The 20527-nt window shown below is 46.9% G+C and overlaps 1 protein-coding gene across 8 annotated transcripts in view; it reads right to left on the bottom strand.

Moving 5' to 3' along the window:
* The window catches only part of LOC134087081 (ankyrin repeat and SAM domain-containing protein 1A-like), a 139846-nt gene that overhangs the window by 65552 nt on the left and 53767 nt on the right, over window positions 1-20527 (bottom strand). For 7 of the 8 annotated variants that reach the window (XM_062540303.1, XM_062540304.1, XM_062540299.1 and 4 more), the window contains 8 exons: window positions 14101-14397; window positions 11373-11448; window positions 8530-8631; window positions 7799-7885; window positions 6822-7033; window positions 6070-6132; window positions 4721-4853; window positions 823-866 (listed from right to left, as the gene is read on the bottom strand). In XM_062540303.1, coding sequence (XP_062396287.1) covers window positions 823-866; window positions 4721-4853; window positions 6070-6132; window positions 6822-7033; window positions 7799-7885; window positions 8530-8631; window positions 11373-11448; window positions 14101-14397 — 1014 coding nt within the window. The remainder of the gene's footprint in view (window positions 1-822; window positions 867-4720; window positions 4854-6069; window positions 6133-6821; window positions 7034-7798; window positions 7886-8529; window positions 8632-11372; window positions 11449-14100; window positions 14398-20527) is intronic. The other variant, XM_062540305.1, reaches the window with a different exon arrangement.

The raw sequence follows: 20527 nt of genomic DNA, 5'->3' as shown, positions 1-20527 counted from the left end.
AAAACAGAACTGAACAGAGGGTAGAGAGAGAGAGAGAGAGCGATAGAGAGAGAGAAAGAAAGAGAAGTGAAGACAGAACTGAACTGAACAGGTGAAGACAGAACCGAACCGTACAGGAGGAGCTGGGGGTGAAGCGAGGACAGTCGGGAATCGATGTTGACATGCAGAGAATATTAAATGCAGACATCCAAAAAAGAAAACAAAATAAATAGAGCCGTTTCTTTTCTCTTCCTTTATCTCTCTCTCTCCTTTCCCCCCCCTGCAGGATGGCAGGATTAAAAAGTGTGGGGAGCTGCAGGTGAGACAGGAGATGTGCAGTGTGGTGTGGCCACTCTTCCCCGAGACCCAGATGGCACTGACCCCTGTCAAATCTCATCCCTCTCAGCCCCCGAGGCGGTGATTTACCGTCCCCAGCGCCCGCTCTCAGGCGAGGACCTTCAGCAGGCTGATAAAGCTGCCCAGAGGCTCTGCTCTCTGTTCCCAGCTCTGACGATCTGTACATTCTCTGGCCTCTGCACTCGCACAAGTCACGTCAGAGAGATTAGTTGGGGGGACGAGGGCCACAGAGATAACTTCATTGGCTCATGAAATTATTCAGGACTGAGAGGATGGTAAGGGGCCTGTAATTCACTTGAAATCGGATTTGAGGGAATATCCCTGCTCCGATATAGGAGCCACAGATGGGCATTTATTGTGTTTACCAGAGGCACTCGTTGCTTTTGTAGTCACCCCCTGGAGGGACCATATCAGATTACCTCAGGAAAAGCCTCCACATAATTGATACTGTGTACAGAAATCAGTGTCATGGCGGATGAAACATACCTGAGGTAGAAGGCTGTTGGAAGACTTGGATTTGGCTTCCTCTTCTGAGAAAGGAGAAGATAAAAACAAACACACTGATGTTAGAAATCCATCAAAGCAGCTCTTTAAATAATAAATGAAACGGGGTCAGCTTTCGAGAGTCCTGGTCGAAGTGGCAAGTCATCGGGTCTCACAGAATCGGGGCTAGCTGTCAGTCAGCAGCCATTTTGTATCAACGGAAGCTGGGGTTTATGTTAATGGACTTCATGCATTAAACATGGAGGTCTGCAGCGAGGGAGCCCCAGGAAGAGAGTGCGAGACACAGACACTGACCCGCCCATACAGGCTAGCCTCGGGCAGCGTGGGAACATGACACAGCATGGCATATTTCACTGGACACTCACCTCTACGACAAATCACACACCAACACTTTTGTGGAAGAAAGACTAGTGATTTTATCAACAGACAGTGAGCCTCTTTATGGGAAGGAATAGTGTGTGTGTGTGTGTGCGTGTGTGTGCATGTGTGTGCATGTGTGTGAGAGAGAGAGAGAGAGAGAGAGAGAGAGAGAGAGAGAGAGAGAGAGAGAGAGGAATGAGAGAGTGTGTGTGCTGAAGAATGGTTACTTTTACTGGTGTGTGTTTATGTGATTTAATTACATTTTATTAGGTCTTCAATGGTCTTTAAATAAAAGGTTCTTAAAAGCCACACTCTCCAGCAGCACCTCTCAGCGAAGCCACTCTGCTCCAAACAAGCACTGCATCAGCTCCACACCGGGGCTGAGAAAGTGCCGGAGACTCGGAGGATGATGAAGACGATGATTATGATGATGATGATGATGATGCCCTTTTCCCTCTCGGAGCGTCAGCACTGGACGGGGGGGGGGGGGGGGGACATTCTTCCATTCCTAATCACGGCCTACGCGCCACTTGTTCCGACATCTCCGAGCGTCTGTGAAGTCGCTCTTTTGTTGAGCGCCAGCGACAAGCCCGCGCGGGCCCTCGGGGGCCGTTTAAAACATCTATATTAACAGCCAGGGATCACAATGGGCCTCTAATTAAATCCCCCTTTAATCCAATTAACCGCAGTGCCATTCAGGGCTCGGCATTAAGACACAGGAGCAGGGAGAGAGAGGAGCAGGGAGAGAGAGAGAAAGAGAAAAAGTGCGCGAGAGAGAGAGAGAAAGAGAGAGAGGAATCGAGCATGTATCCAGGCACCGACAGAGCAACGTTAGCCCGCGTAATGTGATCTGGACTTGGGTTGAAGCGCTGGCTGCTGTGTGCACAGGTCTCTTACATTCTCTCTTTTCACTCTGAAGCCTTCTTAAGCATGGCAGGCTTTTATTTCCATGCCACGTTCACCCCCGCTGACCCCTCTCTCTCCGCCCTCTCTCTGCACTCTCGTTCCTCTTCTCCTTCACCTCTCTTTTCATTCCCTCTCTTCCGCAAAACTTATCTAATGAAATAACACTCGAGTTCACAGGCTTAATGAAAAAGTGTTTCGATCCAGCTGGAGGGTGGAAAATGACGACAAAACTCCCCTCCAATGTCTTATTTCTCTTATTAATTTCCACTCAATCCTTCACTCTGTTCTGACGGCGAGGATGAGAGAATCACGAGAACCCCCCTGCTGTTCCTCGCTCCTCTCCCATTTTAGTCCTGATTTCCAGCGCGTGCCAAAGAACTCAGGCGGCCTGCCGAATCCTATTTAGGGCATTACGTCAATTAATCAATGATTGAGCTGTCTCTAAATGAATAAGTTCTGATCAAGACTGAAAATCTTAGCTCATGGACGTTATTAATATTTTCTTTGGGGGTGCATTTAATTAAAGAGGCAGAGGGAAGAGTGGAGCTTTTCCTCATTGCGTATGCCATTGCAAGTGCTCACATTTCCATATTAATCTCACACTCAAAGCTAGACAGACAGGCACATAGACGTCTTATTCACCCGAATGAATCGTTTCAAAGGTCTCTTTCATTCATCACTCTCAAGTCCTCAGCTAAGGACTACTTAAGGACTACTCTTCATTAGTTTGTAAGCCTGGTCTATCTGTGTATTTGACTTAGATACAATCTACTGCCTTTGATTTGGATGTGTTATGTTATGACAACAAAGGAGAATATATTGTGAGGTGAACAAAACATCAAAGTGGCTCTGCCGTAGGAGTGCCTCGCAGAGGAGAAGAGTATCGACAAACACCTGCCCTTATATAGCCTGACTTCCTGAGTATTTTGTGAGTATGATTTCTATGGAAGACCTGACTGGTCGAAACGTTGTAACCTGCCATTAAACTGGGAGCATACAAGACAGTATGCGGACATCTTTTCTTTTGTCTACGTTTTTGCCCGTATCCAGCACCTGTTGGATTTGTACTGATGTGTGTACATTCCTACACTACAGTATGATTTCTATGGCATCACTACATACACCAGTAATCTAGCGATCTCAGTGCAATAAACACGTTTGTGCGGCCTTTTTTCTTCTTTGATGTAACATATACCGGTACTGTAAGTTTGGCCAAGCACTCTAAAAAGAGACATAAGATACTGAGTGAAGCCTGATACTACCACACAATTCTCAGGATACTCTCAGGAAAAATGGTTCTGAAAGGTGCTCTATGGAACCGCATGGAAGTGGAACCGTTATCTATAGGGCCATCAAGTGGAGTCTGCTCCAATCAGAGGGTTCCACTAGTCCTAGCTAGAGAGTGCAGAACAGGGGCCTTGATGAACAACTGGCCCTCGTGTTGCAGACAACCCAAAGCTGGAGTGCGAGGGAGGGAGGCCAGTGACCATTAGCAGAAGGTCAGGAAGGAGCGCGAGTAGGCGGGCGGAGGGACAGACGGAGGTCCAAGCGACAGAGAGAGAGAGAGAGAGAGAGAGAGAGAGAGAGAGAGAGAGAGAGAGAGAGAGAGAGAGAGAGAGTGAGAGCAAAAGACTGTCTGTCCACAGCGGTCAGGCAGGGGCATGTGAGGGAGGCAGGAATGCCCACTGGAGTAGAGAGGAGAGCAAGAGACTGAGAGGAAGATGGGCATGTGAAAGAGAGAGAGAGAAGGGGAGAGAGAGGGAGAGAGAGAGAGACAAAGAGAGCAATGGAGGAATACAAAATGAAATAGAACTGAGATGTAAGGGAGATGGGTGAAGAGACAAGGTGATAAGTGTGTGTGTGTGTGTGTGTGTGTGTGTGTGTGTGTGTGTGTGTGTGTGTGTGTGAAGAGAGAAAACAATCAAGCAAGAAAGAAAATCAGACAGGAAGAGAATAAAGAAGAACTAGAAAGGGAAAAGAAACAGAAAGTAAGTATGAGAGAGAAAGGACAGAGGGAGAGAAAGAAAGAGAGAGAGAGGGAGAGAGAGAGAAAGAGAGAGAGAGATAAACAAAGGGGTGGGTGAGCAGGACAGGGGCACAGCAGCGGGAGGGGTGTGACAGGTGCTGAGAGGGTTTTAGAACACCCTTGAGCCTGAACAAGGGCAGATGACTTGTTAAAAGAGGCCACTGAACTTACGATCACAAAATACCAGACCACAAGCTCTGATAAGAGAACAGTTAGGGGTGAGGAACTTAACGTGTGTGTGCGTGTGTGTGTGTGTGTGTGCGTGTGTGTGCGTGTGTATGCATGTGTGTGCGTGTGCATGCGCGTGCGCGCGTACGTGTACGTGTATGTGTATGTGTACAGGAATTGTTATGTTCTTGTCTGAGGAATGCAACTGTAAGTGATTGTTGCAGCATTGTGTGAGTATGGAGTGCGTTTGTGTGTTTGTGTGTGTGTGTTTGAGTATGAGTGTGAGTGAGAGAGCAAGAGAGAGAGAGAGTCTGTGTGTGTACAGGAATTGTTATGTTCTTGTCTGAGGAATGCAACTGTATGTGAGTAAGCATTGTGTGAGCATGATGTGTGTTTGTGTAATTGTGTGTGTGTACTAGCCTGTTTGTGAGGACGGTTCATGGGGCTCTGGGTAGGGGACCTTGGTCTCGGCAGAGAGCAGCAGCTCGTAGGTGTGGTCCTCCTCGTCCGCCATCTCTCCCCTCTCGTCTATACTGCTGTTGGTGTACACAGCCTGAGGACACAAGCAGAGGGTGAGAAAACACAGAGCCACTTTATCGAGGACACAGTCTGCTGCGGACTCATCTCCCTACCTTTATTATCTCAATAAACTCAGAGAATATACTCAGAAATAATCACTCTTATAAGAATTCTATGAGCTGTGACAGATAACAAACATGGCATAAGCCAGTCACACATTTGCAAAAGGTCACAGGTAAACTGGTGCGATAAGAGACTATACGATTAGAGCCACTGCTCCCTGCAAAACATGTAATGTTCTTGGAAGTGAAGACTTCAAACGTTCAGCTGATGCTTTAGCTTCTTCCTGGAGCTAAGGGGCCCTTCGGCAACACCCCACCCAGCCCTCTTATCCACCCACCCCACGGTGCAGTCCTCTCATCCATCCACTCACCCCAATACCACCAACACCACCAACACCACCACCACCCACCGGTGCAGTCCTTTCTACATCCACCCACCACCACCACCCACCGGTGCAGTCCTTTCTACATCCACCCACCACCACCACCCACCGGTGCAGTCCTTTCTACAAGCACCCACCCCACCCCATCACCATCACCACCACCACCACCACCCAGCGGTGCAGTCCTCTCTACATCCACCAGCTGCTGATCCACAGACTCGCTCCTCCCTCTCCGCCCACCGTGGTCCCATGCCGCACTCCCATCAATATTTATGAGCAAACTGTTTGATTTGAGCCGACATGGCAGCAAAGGCTGGCAGTAGTGATGGTGTTGGGGGTGGGGGCCGGGGGGGAGAAAGGGGGGGGGGGGGTGGCACACACAGTGGAGTGTTTGTCAGTGAGGCATGGCAGAATCAACAGTGCCCTGACTGCAAATGGTGGCCGATGTTTACTAGCGCCCGATCGGGCAGTCAAATGGATCTGGTAGGCTTGTTATCAGGGCTGTACAGTGACTGGGGTTCGGTGTACACCGGTATCTATGAAGCTCCGATATGGGACCTGTGCAGGGGGCAAGCACACAGATATCTCTGCGCATGCTGTGAAGTGGAAAGCAGCGCTTTGTGATTCCTGCTGAATCAATAGCCCAATTCTCCCGTGTACCTGCCCGGCCTGCACAAGTCTTTTAAGGGTGAGGGACTAACAACCGCATTGCAAACCAGTGGACTGCGTAGCTATGCTCCAGCTGATCTAATAGCGTGGGGTCTGATGTCTGGGACCACAGGACGCCACGACGAGAGAGCTTTACCTCTGAGCTGCCTTCCTCTTCATGACCAGGGCCAGGCTGCGATGGGGGAGGTAGCCGATCTTTCTGCAAATCATCCACAAAAATACAGGAATATTTTAAGCAAGATACACAGACAAACAAACAAACAAACAAACAAACAAACAAAAACATTACATTGTTGCACAAGTCCAGTGATAAAAACAAGGGGTCCTTCAGCCCAGACCAAACATGAGAGCTGCCCCTGCACCAACAGCATGGTCATTTACAGCTCCCAACTGGGACCAGAGAGATGGACTAACCACAGCAGGGGGCCTCTCACTGTGGTGCTCACACTCCACCTAGTGGTGAGAAGGGGGCACTTAAGGGGGTTCAGACTAAAGATTCACGCTGAGATGAGCTGCAACATGTTAAAACCTTGCAACTATGACTAGACAAGGTGAATGCTGTGCAACGGCTTGCAACGGCTTGCAACGGCTGGCAACGAAATGCAACATTTAATTCACACCTCACACTTCTCTCTGCAACGGTTTCGTCTCGTCACAGATCTTTGGTGAGCAGGGGACACTAACAGGAACCTCAACCTGCACTCAGAATCTCAATTCCGTTCAAAGATTTGTTTGCAATTGTACTGGCTAACAACTTTCCCCCCCAATTCCTCTAAATCTGTGCATGTGACATTCAGGAAAAAAAGACATTTGTTGCAATGATAATGCTATCATATATTCTTTGGTTAGAGTTTTCAGTGCTCGTCATCACTTGTGTGGTGTACATACAGCCTTTTCTCTGATGAGACGATGGCACTGCGGCCTTACTTTGCCGGCCTCGCTGTCCGGTCGTCCGGAGTCGCGGTCGGAGGACTTGCCGCTGGCCAGGCTGTCGAGGGAGTGGCAGGAGGTGGCCTCGAACAGGGCCTCGTACGGGCTCTCTTCCTCCGGGTCTCCCGACAGTCCGGAGATCAGCTCACTCATCTGCTGATCCACCTCACCTACACACACAGAGAGACACACACACACAGACAGACACACACAGACACACACACACACACACACACGCGAACACAAGACAAACAACACACTTCCATTATTTATCTATTCACAAATCAATACAAGATGGAAAACAGCTGGCATGGATAAAGGACCATCTTTCTCAGCTCTCCACTGATAGCTAGGCAGCTAGTTAATCTGTGTTCCAATGCATTTACAGGGAGACAAAATGAGGCACTCACCAAAATAAAAACACACACCAAAACTGTTACATTTTTGAACACATCTGTCCCAATGCAATACATTCACAGGTGACCTTTCACTGGTGTCTGTTCCAGTGGTGGGGACAGAGGGGAACCGAAGAGCATCGCCACTTGAGACTTTCAAAACACACCACCTCCAGTGCTCGGGTCTCGGGATACATTACAGAGCATTGCTGCCAACTGCTACATTGATTTACTTGCTCAGACAAATGAATACACAATATACTGTACACCATTCAAATACATAAACAGAGATTTGTTGATCACAGATGTATGCCCAGATTAATGATTTCTTGATCCTTAAGGATCAAGAAAATAGTTCCATTGGTAAATATAACCAATTAAGTCAAATTCCATTTCAAATTGTTAACTGCATTTGTTTTACTTTTGCATGGAAACTGGATGTTACATTGTGCTTGAAATGGCTGCATGTGATTGTGTATTGTATGTGTAATGGCTGCATGTATTGTGCATATTCCGCAGGGTGAGTGGGCTGCTGTTTACCTTTTCTCCTGGGACTGAGGTTCTCCTGAGGGGGAGGAATTGGGGGAGGGGGCAGGGCCATATCAGGAGCATTTCCTGTCATGTGACCTGAAGAAACACCAAGTGGGCGCATGGGTAAGAAGACCACCACACGTGGCACCAGACGACACACAACACACATCTGTGCTCCACATGGGCTGACACACGAGGGTTATCTCCGGTAAACGGAGCGATGAAAACCAAGTGATTCAGTGAGCCACTGAATGTCAGGGTTTCTTTGGCGCTCTTGCCCAACTGAGGGCTGTGGGCAGTGCGTGACTCAGCTGTCGTGGCCAGAAGCACACGCCATCAAACATGACCTCAGCACACCCGGCGAGAGAGGGGGTGGTGTGTGTGTGTGTGTGTGTGTGTGTGTGTGTGGGGGGGGGGGGGGGGTGAGAGACAGAGCAAGCGAGAGCGAGATAGAGATGGAGATAGAGATGTAGATGGAGGGAGATAGAGGGAAAGGAAGAAAAGTACAGTATGAATACAGAAATACACATACACAGATATACAGGGCAAAAGCAAGGCAGGGAAATGAGTTTGTGAGAATGTGTTTGTGAAAATAAAAAATATAAAAGTGGTAAAAAAAATAGCGATAGGATGTTTTGTATGTTGTATGCTGCAATAAGACAGGAGATAGAGGGATGATGGAGGTACAGTGGAGGATGGGACACACACACACACACACACACACACACACACACACATACTCTGAATGAGGCCAGCGATCTGCCTGCTCTTCTGAGAGGGCATGTCCCTGACAGTGTCCAGCGCTGTCAGGCCCTTAGAGTCCACAATGGTCACATCAATACCTGAAACACAACAACAACAACATCCATTCAGTTCGGACAGAACTATTAGCGTCTGTGAGATGTCACGGTCAATACAGCTACGTTCAAGAACTTAAGATGCTGTTGGCTAAACAAAGAAAAATACTATTACAGGTTACGGGCGGATGCGAGCAACCCCATGCAAAAGAAGGCCTTAAGTTAACGGACTGAAGGCCTGTTTACATGTCAAACATGCATTCAATCTAAGAAACGAAAAACACAAATATCATGTATTGTGTCGTAAACAGAATGACTTCGTGGCCACTATGCGCAACTGCATCGCGCAGTGAGCTGAAGGATAGGAGGACCGACACTTATTAACACAAAGCTTTGTAAAGCACTAACAACCACCCCTCAAAGTTCATTGTCCATAAGTCCAAACAATAAGTAGCCTATAAAAATCCGACAATCCAAAACGATAACGAGATCTCCCAGAAACGAAAAACAAGTTTGTTGAGTAGCCTAGTCCTTCCAACAATCTCAGCTTTTGCGTGTGTTAGATAAAAGGCATTCTGTCCTGCTGTATTCCAATGAGAAAAAATCATCCACAAGGTAGGCTAAGGGTCACGGTAATGCAGCATGCAGGAATCTATATACGCACAAAACGAATGAATGGGTTATATCATCGGCCAAAACGAATGAATGGGTTGGGAGAGTCGTCTGGCTGTGTCAGCAGACTGCAGTCGGTCTCGAGGGGTTAAATAGCGCACGTACTTGAATTTTAATCTGAAGAAGACCACACGGTCGAAACGTCATTCCTTTGTGATAAAGAAAATAAAATCAAATCAAAAAAGAAGGATTTCAAGTGTGCGAACCTTTTTCCATTTTTTTTAATTATTTAGCCTACTCTTGTTCTGCACCTTGACCGGGGATGTGCACAAACTTTTTTACTACACTTGAATTTTAAACCAACTCTTCTCTAGCCTATATCCTATAGCCATACTTTAATAATCAGATGTTATGCTCATTTTTGTAGGCTACACCTCACCGGCAAGCACGCACGCAAATGCTGCTTTTGCACATCTACAATATTGGCCAGGCTATATAGAATAGGCTTTTAGGACTGTATTTTGCCTTCGTGCAACTTTAGTTGTGCTCAATCTAAATTATTGTCAGTAAGGATAGGTCATATTACCAAATGGCGAACCTCGAAAATTATTGATATAGAGCCGTGTCCATTACGCATGCAGTTATTATTTAGGCTATTGTTTTATTTTATATGTCGGAATGAACAGCGGATACCAGCTGGGTTGTAAAACATTACTGTATTCGTTGATCTTATCGATGCAGTCCTTGCGGCCACTTCTCCCCATCGTAGGAAACTTTCTGTTTGTTGACAACACAAAGGCCTTCACGTTGTGTGGCAGTGCTTGCTTGCCCTTCGATCCATCCCAGTTGGTGGTTTTGCACCTGTCCCTCCGAGTTATAGTCTATATGAGTAAGCGCTTGTGCTCTAACCGCATAATAAAAGAAGCACCTGCAGCAGTGCTTATGGCAAGGCTATTAACACCTGTCACTGAGCTATGGACAAGCAGTTATGCTCGAAAATTATCATAATAACAGACACACCTAATTGTATGGCTCTATGTTTAAACACATCAAATTAGCAAGCATTTCTGCAGCAACGTTTGCTTTCTTTTTCTGTCGGTCCGCGGTTACTTGGTCAATTGCGCAGCAAATTATCAGATCACCGGACCTAATTTCACTCCATGTCTTGCGGACCAGCAGCAGTCTCTACGTTTCGCGGCCCATAGTTTGAGAAACGCTGCATTAAAGTGTCATTAGGTTGTAGGCTATATGTTTAGTTATTTCTTTGTGTGTTTTTCATTGTAGTGTGTGTGCATTGAGTAGTTCCTTAAAATACGGAACAAAGAGCGTCCCGTATCTGTTCAACGGAAGAAGACTAACTATTAGCCTACTTATATATTTCTTATAACGAAACGCGAAGAAAAAATACGAGGACTGACCATCTCGTTTCTCCGCGTTTCCCCCAGTAGCCTACCATGGCGACAAAGAGAAATAAATATGATTTGACATTTAAGCTGATTGCTGACAAATTTGCCACACAATTCGGGAGAAGCAGCGGACAGGAGCGCCACCACAAGCAAGCACTTCTAGCCCAAATTAACATGGCAACGTTGCCTATGACTAAAGTGTCTAAGTAGGCTAGTCCTACTAATATTACATTGGTAGCATGTTTGTAGCGCGCCAGTTTACCCATCCCCTACATCAAAACAGCTTAGAATCAATCAAAGAATCAGCTGTGTCGGCGTTAGGCTGTAGGCGATTTTCTATAACCATTTTCATTCATTTCAACAATGGTTAATTGAAACGTCGTTTGAATAATTTCGCCAGTCATCACCTTCATTGTAATGATTAAATGAGATTAAGGAGTCGACTATTGACGGATATGCGGTCTTCATCATTTTGAAGTGCGAGATGAAACTTTCTGCCACCTGGTGGTTGTTTGGGTACATTGCCTTAGCCTCGAAAAAAATCGGCTTGACGGCCTGCGGGATCTCTTCGGGAGTCCCGCGGGAGAAGGTGCATTCTCAACCCGTACCCACTGTTACCATTATGAAAAATCAAACAGAGGAAGACTGTGAGCTGCTGACAACTACAAAAGCCAACAGAACTCCTCCAATAATCAATTGAAAGCTTTGCTCCTGTTTCAAACACAACTAGTACTTTAGGAACGATAGTTCCATCTCTGTGGGACTGACCTGCACTCAGAAGCTTCTGCACCACATCCGTCTTCCCATACAAAGCAGCTTCGTGGAGGGCACTGCCCTTCTCGGTCTGTAAATACACAACAAACAAACAAACAAATAATTAAATAAACAAACTGTGGGCTGCTAATGTCTGTAGCCTGCAAAACAGAAATACATGAGGTTACTGCAAAGAATTTCTCTTCTACTTTTATCTGCAGTGAGTTCACCTCAGACACATTTAAGAAAGTTATGATGAACTTCATTCCTGTGTGTTTTTTTTACAGATGAGACGAAGTGGGTCAGGTGGAGTCCTGCTGCAGAAATGGCCAGACGTTGTGCCGGAGGGACTCGGTCTCCGTGGAGACGAGTCCTGGACCATCCAGCTTTGGAGGAGAAGGATGGGCACATAGCTACAGGGGACACCACTCAGTGCCTCCCTGTCTACCTGTCCGTCTGTCTGTCCCCGTGTCTCCCTCTGTCTCCCTCTCTGTCTGTCTGTCTCTCTGATTGATGAACCAGATAATTGGCCACAGAGAGCCAAAGCAGGCTGCTTTCTGGGCCACGTTGCCACGGTAATTGTAAACCTTCAGGAAGCTGGCACAGATGGACATGAGAGACCAGCGTTTGTGTGTGTGTGTGTGTGTGTGTGTGTGTGTGTGTGTGTGTGTGTGTGTGTGTGTGCGTGTGTGTGTGTGTGTGTGTGTGTGTGTTTGTGTGTGTTGCTTGAAGAAGAAAAAATACTAACTAAAAGGGTGAGAACAGAGAGTGGGTGAGAGGGTGAGTGAGTGAGTGGTGAGAAAAACAGCGAGAGAGGGAAAAAGAGAAACTGACAGAAAGAAAGAGTGTTAAAGAGAGGGATGAAGAGAGGCCAAAATGAGAGCGTTGGCAAGGGAGATGAAAATAGAATGTGTGTGTTAAAACAGCATGAGAGAGAGAGAGGGGAGAGAGAGAGAGTAGAGAGAGATACAGAGAAAGATAGAGAGGTAGAGAGAGATAGAGAGATAGAGAGAAAGAGAGAGAGGTAGAGAGAGGGCAAGAGAGAGAGAATGGGATGGCAGGGCAGTTGGACAGATGGTGGCCTTAACTGTCCAGCGGCGCCTGACGAGAAAGCCTCCACAGGGGCAGCTGAACACTTTGGCTCCAGCACTCATGTGAACAGAGCTCGGCCCATTCAGCCTGGGGCGCTAAGAGCCTCGCCGTGGGGTCTCCCCAGGACCAGCGAGTGCAGGGGCACACACACAAACACACAACACACACACACACATCTGCTCCTTTATTTAGTCACTGCAGTGCTCTACTAAAGACACACGCTGCTCTGTACTGTTGCGGCTACTGTACATTATGGCTTTCATTCATTCGATTATAAGCCTCTGATGGACATCGCCATTTTGCACATTGTGCATTTAGAAATCTCTATCCAATCACCATTTTGTCCTAAAGCTCTGACCCTCTAGTTGTGTTTGGTTGTGTATGTTTGGTTGCCTGACAGACCACCTGCAAGTCTACTCCATGTGTGTCTACTCTATATTTTTGTCTGCAAGTCTGCGTAATTGATTAACTGGGTTTTTTTTTTCAGTCACTCATAACAAAGACTTAAATGCCAGCAACCAGCAGACTGTGGGTCATCTACCTTTTCTTTTCTTAAACTGTCAATCGACTCGTTCACATTTGACCCACCTACCCTTTCTCAATCTAATCTAATCTTCTCTGACGCTCCACACCAACACCTTCTGCCTGCAGTGCTTCCCAGTATCTGCGTCTGATCGGCCTGATTGGCTTGTCTGACTACCAGACATGTCTGATACGTCTCTCTCGCTGTCTCCCGTCTGTCTGACAACCTAATCTCATCAAGCCGCCCCGGGGCACAGAGAGAAAAGCGAACCCAGAACTTCAGAGCAGCAACCTCGTGCCAACCCCAGTGCCAAAGAGACAGACTAGCTGGCGCGGCAGGCGAAGCACATGTTCAACAGAAGAGATGGCCCCTCTTTCACCCACATCTGCTGCAAACTCTTACCCGGCTACCCATCTCTCTCTGATGTTGTGCTGAGCACAAAAACTATGGTCAGGACTCAGGAGCACTTTCGCTCAGCCTACCAATACATCTAACGGTTTGTCTGTTCATCTGTATGGGCGTCAGGTCGGTTTGTCTTTCTGTCTGTCTGTGACCCATTCTGATCGAGCTGTCGGTCTCGTAGATATTTGAAAGCTCGATAAAGCATTGGGCTCTCTAGAACGTACGCAAATAGAAAGGCCATCATGGTGGGGGCAATTACCATTGGAGGCCAAAGGAGAAACGGGCGTCGGTGACCTAGTTGTCTGTCTACCTGTAGCTCCAATTCTTCCTCTGCCCTTCTTTCATCTCAGCCATGTGACGTCGTAGTTGATGTGTGGGGCATCACTTAGATTTTAGCTACCAATCTGTTTGGCAGACTGTCAATACGTCTTTCTCTTTGCCTGTGTGTCTGCATAAGTGTGTCTGATTGGCGATGCGATGCTTCCTTCCCTCCGCGAGGGGGACCCACCTGGTAGCTGATGTCCATGCCAGCGTCCTGCAGCACCAAGCTAAATCTACCAGCTTTTGTGCTTTTAGCTCCCAATCTCTGATAGATTGTCAACATTTCTCCCTGTGTGCCTCTGTTTATCTGCTTATCTGGTTGTTTATCTAGTTTATTTGGTTGTCTGTCTGACTACCACCAAAACCAAAACACCCTTCCTTTCCTCCTCTGCGCGACGGACTCACCTGGTAGTGGATGTCCATGCCGGAGTCCAGCAGCACCTCCACCACGGGCAGGTGTCCGTTGCGCGAGGCCAGGTGCAGCGGCGTGTGCTTCTTGGTGTTGATGCTGAGCAGGTTGGGGTGGGCGGTGAGCAGCAGCTGGACCACCTCCAGGCGCCCGTAGAGCGCGGCCAGGTCCAGCGGCGTCTCGAACTTGTTGTTGCGCATGGTGGGGTCGGTCAGCTCCTCCAGCAGCAGCCGCACCACCTCCGAGTGGCCGTACTGCGCCGCGCAGTGGAGCGGCGTCTCGTTGTCGTTGTTCTGCGCGGAGGAGAAGAGAGCGAGGGAGGAGGAGGAGAGAGGTGGACATGGAGGAGGGGAGGGAGGGAGGGAGGGAGGTAAGGAAGATGGGGAGAAGAGGACAAGAGAGGGAGAAGGGGAAGAATCAGTCAAACGGCAAGAAAGTTTAAACAAGCATTACAGCAAGAAAGCAAGAGTAATAGCAAAACAGAGAGAGAGAGAAACAGAGAGAGAGAGAGTGAGAGAGCAAGAGAGAGCGAAATGATGCATGAAAGGAGAGAGGCATAGGAAAGAAAGAAAGACAGAGAGAAAAGAAAGAAAGACATGAGAGCGGAAGAGGTGAGATACACAGCACACTGGAACAAAGGGTCTCTGGTTACCCTCAGCTCTCAGTAAGAGGCGCTTACATTGACATCAATATTCTCACACACACACACACACACACACACTCTTTCTCAGACACATGCACACACACACACACTCTTTCTTATGTCCTAGACTAGTGTTATTACCAGGTAAGCTGAGAGCCTTGGGAGACAACCAGCTATTTAAATGCCTTTCAGACTGACTCAGAGCATCAGGTGAGCTGTGCGGTGTTATGCTGTGCTGTGCTACACTGTACAGCACAGGCAGGTGAACTATGTAAGCAGGGCAGGAATGCTGGCAGCCAGGCAACATGAGGGTAGGGCAGAGGGCACCGGAGAGCAGGAATTTGGACTCACGTATGAACAGTCAGCCTTCAGAAATGCTAAGTACGTTTGGGTTCAGTGCACTGCCCTTTCCAGTCAGACTCAGACTGCATTATATAAAAAAAATGGCAGAGTCTAAAATTGGTCGTTTGACACATACAAATGGGGACGAAGCCAAAATAGAACTGCAGCAGTATAGCACATCTGTGGTGGCAAAATCACTCCGTTTCAGTGGGACATCAGTGGAGAAGTTTCATGTTCATAGATGATGACTGAACAGAATTCAGCATCGCATTAATATGGCGCTCCGTTGAGGAAGGGAAACAAGAAGCTCTCCCACCCCAAAAATGAGACAGTCGCGTCATGCAGCGAGTCTGGTAGTTGTGGTGAGACGAGTGTAGGGGGAGAAGAACAAATACAGCGAGCTTCAAAGCATACAGCTCAACACACACGCACACACACACACACAGAGAGAACACAGATAAGCTTGACGCTGTGCCACGGATCAAACGCATTATCTGCCCAAATCCAGCGAGGCAAAGGGACACAATCACGGTCGCATCCCGAGCGTGACCACTCCTGACATTTTACGCCTAAATATCAGACAATACCACGCCACGGTCTCCAACAATACCACGCCACAGTCCCTGCCACATCCAGCAGATGGCAGAGTTTCAAGCTTTTCATTGCCAGTGGGAGCGAGCGAACGCCAAAATGCATAGTGCATGACCTGGTATACAGCATGACATAAGTGTTTCACAATAGCAGCATCAGATGAAGATGGGGGTAGAGTGCTCTACAGTAAGCCATCAAACCTGCTGGTTTGGCATCGGACTTTAAACCCAGTACAGTACCACAATTTAATCCTCCATTGCTCTGCGTTGCTTCACCGCTGAGTGCACAACTCGTACAAGTAGGCTAGCCACGCACCACACATCACTCCCTAATGGTCTAGTGGACTTTAACCACGCTAACCGTGCTACACGCTAACTGCTTGATTGACAGGCGGTCAGAGAGAGGCCACAGCAGAAGGCCGGGGGGAGGGGGGGAGAGGGCAGGTGCCCACCTCAGCTCTGGGCAGATGACAGGTGCAGGCTGGCGCAGTGCCCAGCGCCTGGGCTCCCTCGGGCAGCAAACATCTGGCAGCAGAAGGGCCTAATGCTGGGCCACGATAAGCCCCCTGCCTCCTACCTGCAGGGACGACCACTAGATCCTTTTAGTCGTCCGGCCTCACGCTGTGTGTGTGTGTGTGTGTGTGTGTGTGTGTGTGTGTGTGTGTGTGTGTGTGTGTGTGTGTGTGTGTGTGTGTGTGTGTGTGTGTGTGTGTGTGTGTGTGTGTATGTTTGCTGTTTGCTATGTTTGATCAACATTGTTGTTTTTTAATCATGCGTCCCATGTGTTATTTTGGGAGATTTTGAATGTGAGTGTGTGTCTGCACGCACAAGGGCTCCTCTGGGAATTTTTGTCTGGATGTGTGTGTGGTTGTGTGTGCATGTGTGTGCGTGTGTGTGTGTGTGTATATATACTGTATATTTTAAACTATGCATCCGACCACTCCTTTGAGAGAGATTGTGTGTGCAGGTGTAACCCTACTCCAGCTGGGCAGGTGGTGGGGCTACCCCTAGTGACCCTGAGTGACACACACGCCCACTTTCCCCCCTAATCAGCAGGTAGCCTCACCTGCTTCACACACACACACACACACACACACACACACACACACACACACACACACACACACACACACACACACACACACACACACACACACACACACACACACACACACACACACACACACACACACACACACACACACACACACACACAGGAGGAGGAGCAACAGCAGCCTACACTGAGCAAACAGGTCACAGCTTGAGCCAGCAGAAAGAAAGGCTGAGAGAGAAGCTAAAGAGAAAAAAAAAAGAATTACGCTGAGGGAAAACAAAAAACACCTGCCTTTCTGGACGGGCAGGGACAAAAAAAGAAAAAAAAAAGGCTGGGAATGCTGGGAACGTCAGTACTGCCCAGGGCTGGAATGGTTACAACAGACAGGGAGAAAGGAATGCCTGTTTTGGGAATGATAAATAAAAGCAGGATTGGATGGCATCCATTTTGTGTACTACTTTTTTTGATGACTCATTTCAAGAGGAAATTAATGGGAGCCATTCTCCTCCCCCCTCTTCTATGACTTAGCGCCGCCTTTTCAAATTTCAGTGGCCAAACAAAAATACCAAGGGCAGAGAGAGTACAATGTATCCACTACGAGAGCTCTAAAAAAAAGCAGCGCACAAAAGAAGCCTGGCATCTCAGATCTGCCGCAAGCTGTTGACTGTTTTTTTGGTTGGGCAACTCTTTCTCTCTCGTGTGTATGTGTATTTGTGTGTGTGTGCCTGTGTGTGTGTAAGGAGATTTCCATCCTACACACACACACACACACACACACTTACTACAGATGGCCTACCAAAGTGAACTCACCAGGTCAGATTTACAATGCGCTGCCACCAGCAGTGCGGTCACACAGCCTCCACTGATGACGTAGAGCTGGACCATAAGCCTCTTCTGAGAACAGCATTAGTATAGTATTTATCTTTACATCTTTATAACTGACGATAAACCTCATCTCATTCACACACTCACATTCAGGAGTACCATAATCCTCTGCAACAATGTCTGACTAATGTTGATGACAATGTCTGACTGACGAAACTGCTCAGTTCTAATAAGACGAAAGGATGTGACCTTTCAACACAGTGAGGGCTATGAACCACTTTACAGTCAGCGCCTAAATCGGTCTGGTCATCAGATCGGTGGGATTACTACATTAACCCAAGTTCCTCTTCTGAATCAGACGCTCTTGCTCAACAGCAATGGAAATCTGGCATGATCCATAAAGCACGAGGCCCATAAAACACACACAACGACAACTAGCTCATAGCAGTGCTAGGCTACGTCAGCTCACACCAATGCTGCATCCTAGAGGTACTGTATCCCACAGAAGTGAAAAAGGAGATCACTCCCGACAGCATCATACACAGGCACACACACACACACACACACACACACACACACACACTAAACAGCCATGTCTCCAGACTTCAAGAGAGTCTTCGCTTAACCCTACATGATAACATTAGTCGGGGATGGAAGCTCAGAATGAGTGTGAGAGAGAGAGTGTGTGTGAATGTATGAGAGAGAGAGAGACAGAGTGTGAGTGAGAAAGTCAGTGAATGAGTGAGTGAATGTGTGCATGTGTGAGAGAGAGAAAGAGAGAGCGAGAAAGAGAGAGTGTGTGTGTGTGTGTGTGTGTGTGTGTGTGTGCACATGCGTGTGTGAGAGAGAGTGTGAGTGAGGGAAGACAAATGAGCAAAACTAGAGGAAAGCAAACTTAAAGCACAGAGACAAGATTGATTAAAAGAAAAATGGTCAAAAGAGAAGAGACTGAGCGGGGAAGAGAAATGGATGGAAGCCTCTCCAGACAGAAGAATGACTCAGCCGAGCGTCCACTCAGCTCCGCTCCGCTCATCACTCCCTGAGCTGCTCACTCACACAGACAGACCTCCTGCCCACAACTGACACGGATGCTAGTTTCGCTCTCACTCACACACACACACACAACACACACACACACACACACACACAACACACACACACACACACACACACATCTGCGAGAAGTAGCACATATAATCAATCCAAAGAGACAGGCTATGATTTGAATGCACTCCAATCTACCACAGGGGAGCTTCCGAAACCAGCCATTACACACTGTAAACTACAGCTAAATCATGTAAATATTTACATTCGGTTGCTGCTTATGTCTTGAGTGACGTATAGCAAAAGTATGCACACCTGGCTCCCTCAGTCAAATGGTCGCCACAGACCAGTCGTAGTTGTCATCATGAATGACATGGCAAGGTATGCAGTGTGTGCTTTATATGTGTGAGTACACAGTAAATATTACAGTAATTTCCTGTGTTTTAGCCGCATTGTGTGTTTTATGCAAGCTGGAAGAAACAAAACCATATCATTTATATATAGTTAATAACATTAACTGCCCCTGTGTATGAACCTCATAGCTGAAGAAATCAAAATCAATATATAAACTGTGGGAATATATTATTATTATTATTAGAGTGCATGAAAATGCACTCTACTGTTATCCTGTTTCTTCTTATTACAGTGCATGAAAATGCACTGTACTGTTCTTCCTAGGCTTTTTACAGTGCATGAAAATGCACTGTACTGTTCTTCCTATTCTTCTTATTACAGTGCATGAAAATGCACTGTACTGTTATTCCAAGTCTTCTTATTATTACAGTGCATGAAAATGCACTGTACTGTTCTTCCTAGGCTTCTTCTTATTACAGTGCATGAAAATGCACTGTACTGTTCTTCCTAGGCTTCTTCTTCTTATTATTACAGTGCATGAAAATGCACTGTACTGTTATTCCAAGTCTTCTTATTACAGTGCATGAAAATGCACTGTACTGTTCTTCCTAGGCTTTTTCTTATTATTCTTCTTCTAACGCAGCCAATTCAGCTTCAACCGCTTAACGTAGAAACACCATTCAAATTTTGTCGCGTAGGTCTTACTTACGCGATGTGGGCTTTGTATTTTTCAACTTTGTAACTTTTATACTTTTTAAACTATTAGTTAAAAACTATTACAATTTCCCCCATAGACTTAACATTGCTCATTATGACATCATGGCAGCAATTAGAATCTTACTCCAGCTGGTCAGCCACCTGGGCACCAACTGTCAGTTTCTCTCAGGCTAGTGCATACAATCTCTCTGAAGACTACATATTCTGTTCCCCTGTATCCTCTGCGCACAACAGTATCAAAATAAGTCCTCCTAATTCCATCCAACTTTATATCCATTCATCTTCTTCAAACCATTCACTCATCCACCCATTCTAAACAGTCTGCCTATCAACATCAATTAGACGCTCTACATTCAACTTTTAAACAATCTACTCTGTCTCAGGCTGGCTCTCTTAAGACTAGCCAGTTAAATTGATTACACCTGTATCTGTATCCACTACTCTCAGTAGAGAGCTGTGTCTCTCCATTCTACAAGAATATAAGGCACACTCCATCCAACATTCTATCCATTCATCTTCTTCAGACCATTCACTCATCCACCCATTAAACTGTCTATCAACATCTATTAAACAATCTGTCTATCAACATCCATTAAACTCTCTGTCTATCAACATTAATTAGACTATCTACATTCAACTTTTAAATTATTTACTCTGTCTCAGGCTTTAAGAGTACACTCTGGCTCTCTAAAGACTAGCCAGTTAAATTGATTACACCTGTGTCAACTACTCTCAGAGAGCTGTATCAGTGTCTCTCTTAACAAGAATATAAGGCACATTCCATCCAACCTTCTATCCATTCATCTTCTTCAGACCATTCACTCATCCACCCATTAAACTGTCAATCAATATCT

This window comes from Sardina pilchardus, chromosome 7 (genome assembly GCF_963854185.1).
Source record: "Sardina pilchardus chromosome 7, fSarPil1.1, whole genome shotgun sequence".
NCBI classification, from domain to species: Eukaryota; Metazoa; Chordata; class Actinopteri; order Clupeiformes; family Clupeidae; genus Sardina; species Sardina pilchardus.
The sequence above is the reverse complement of the archived record's forward strand: the minus strand, read 5'-3'. Positions and strand labels throughout refer to the sequence as shown.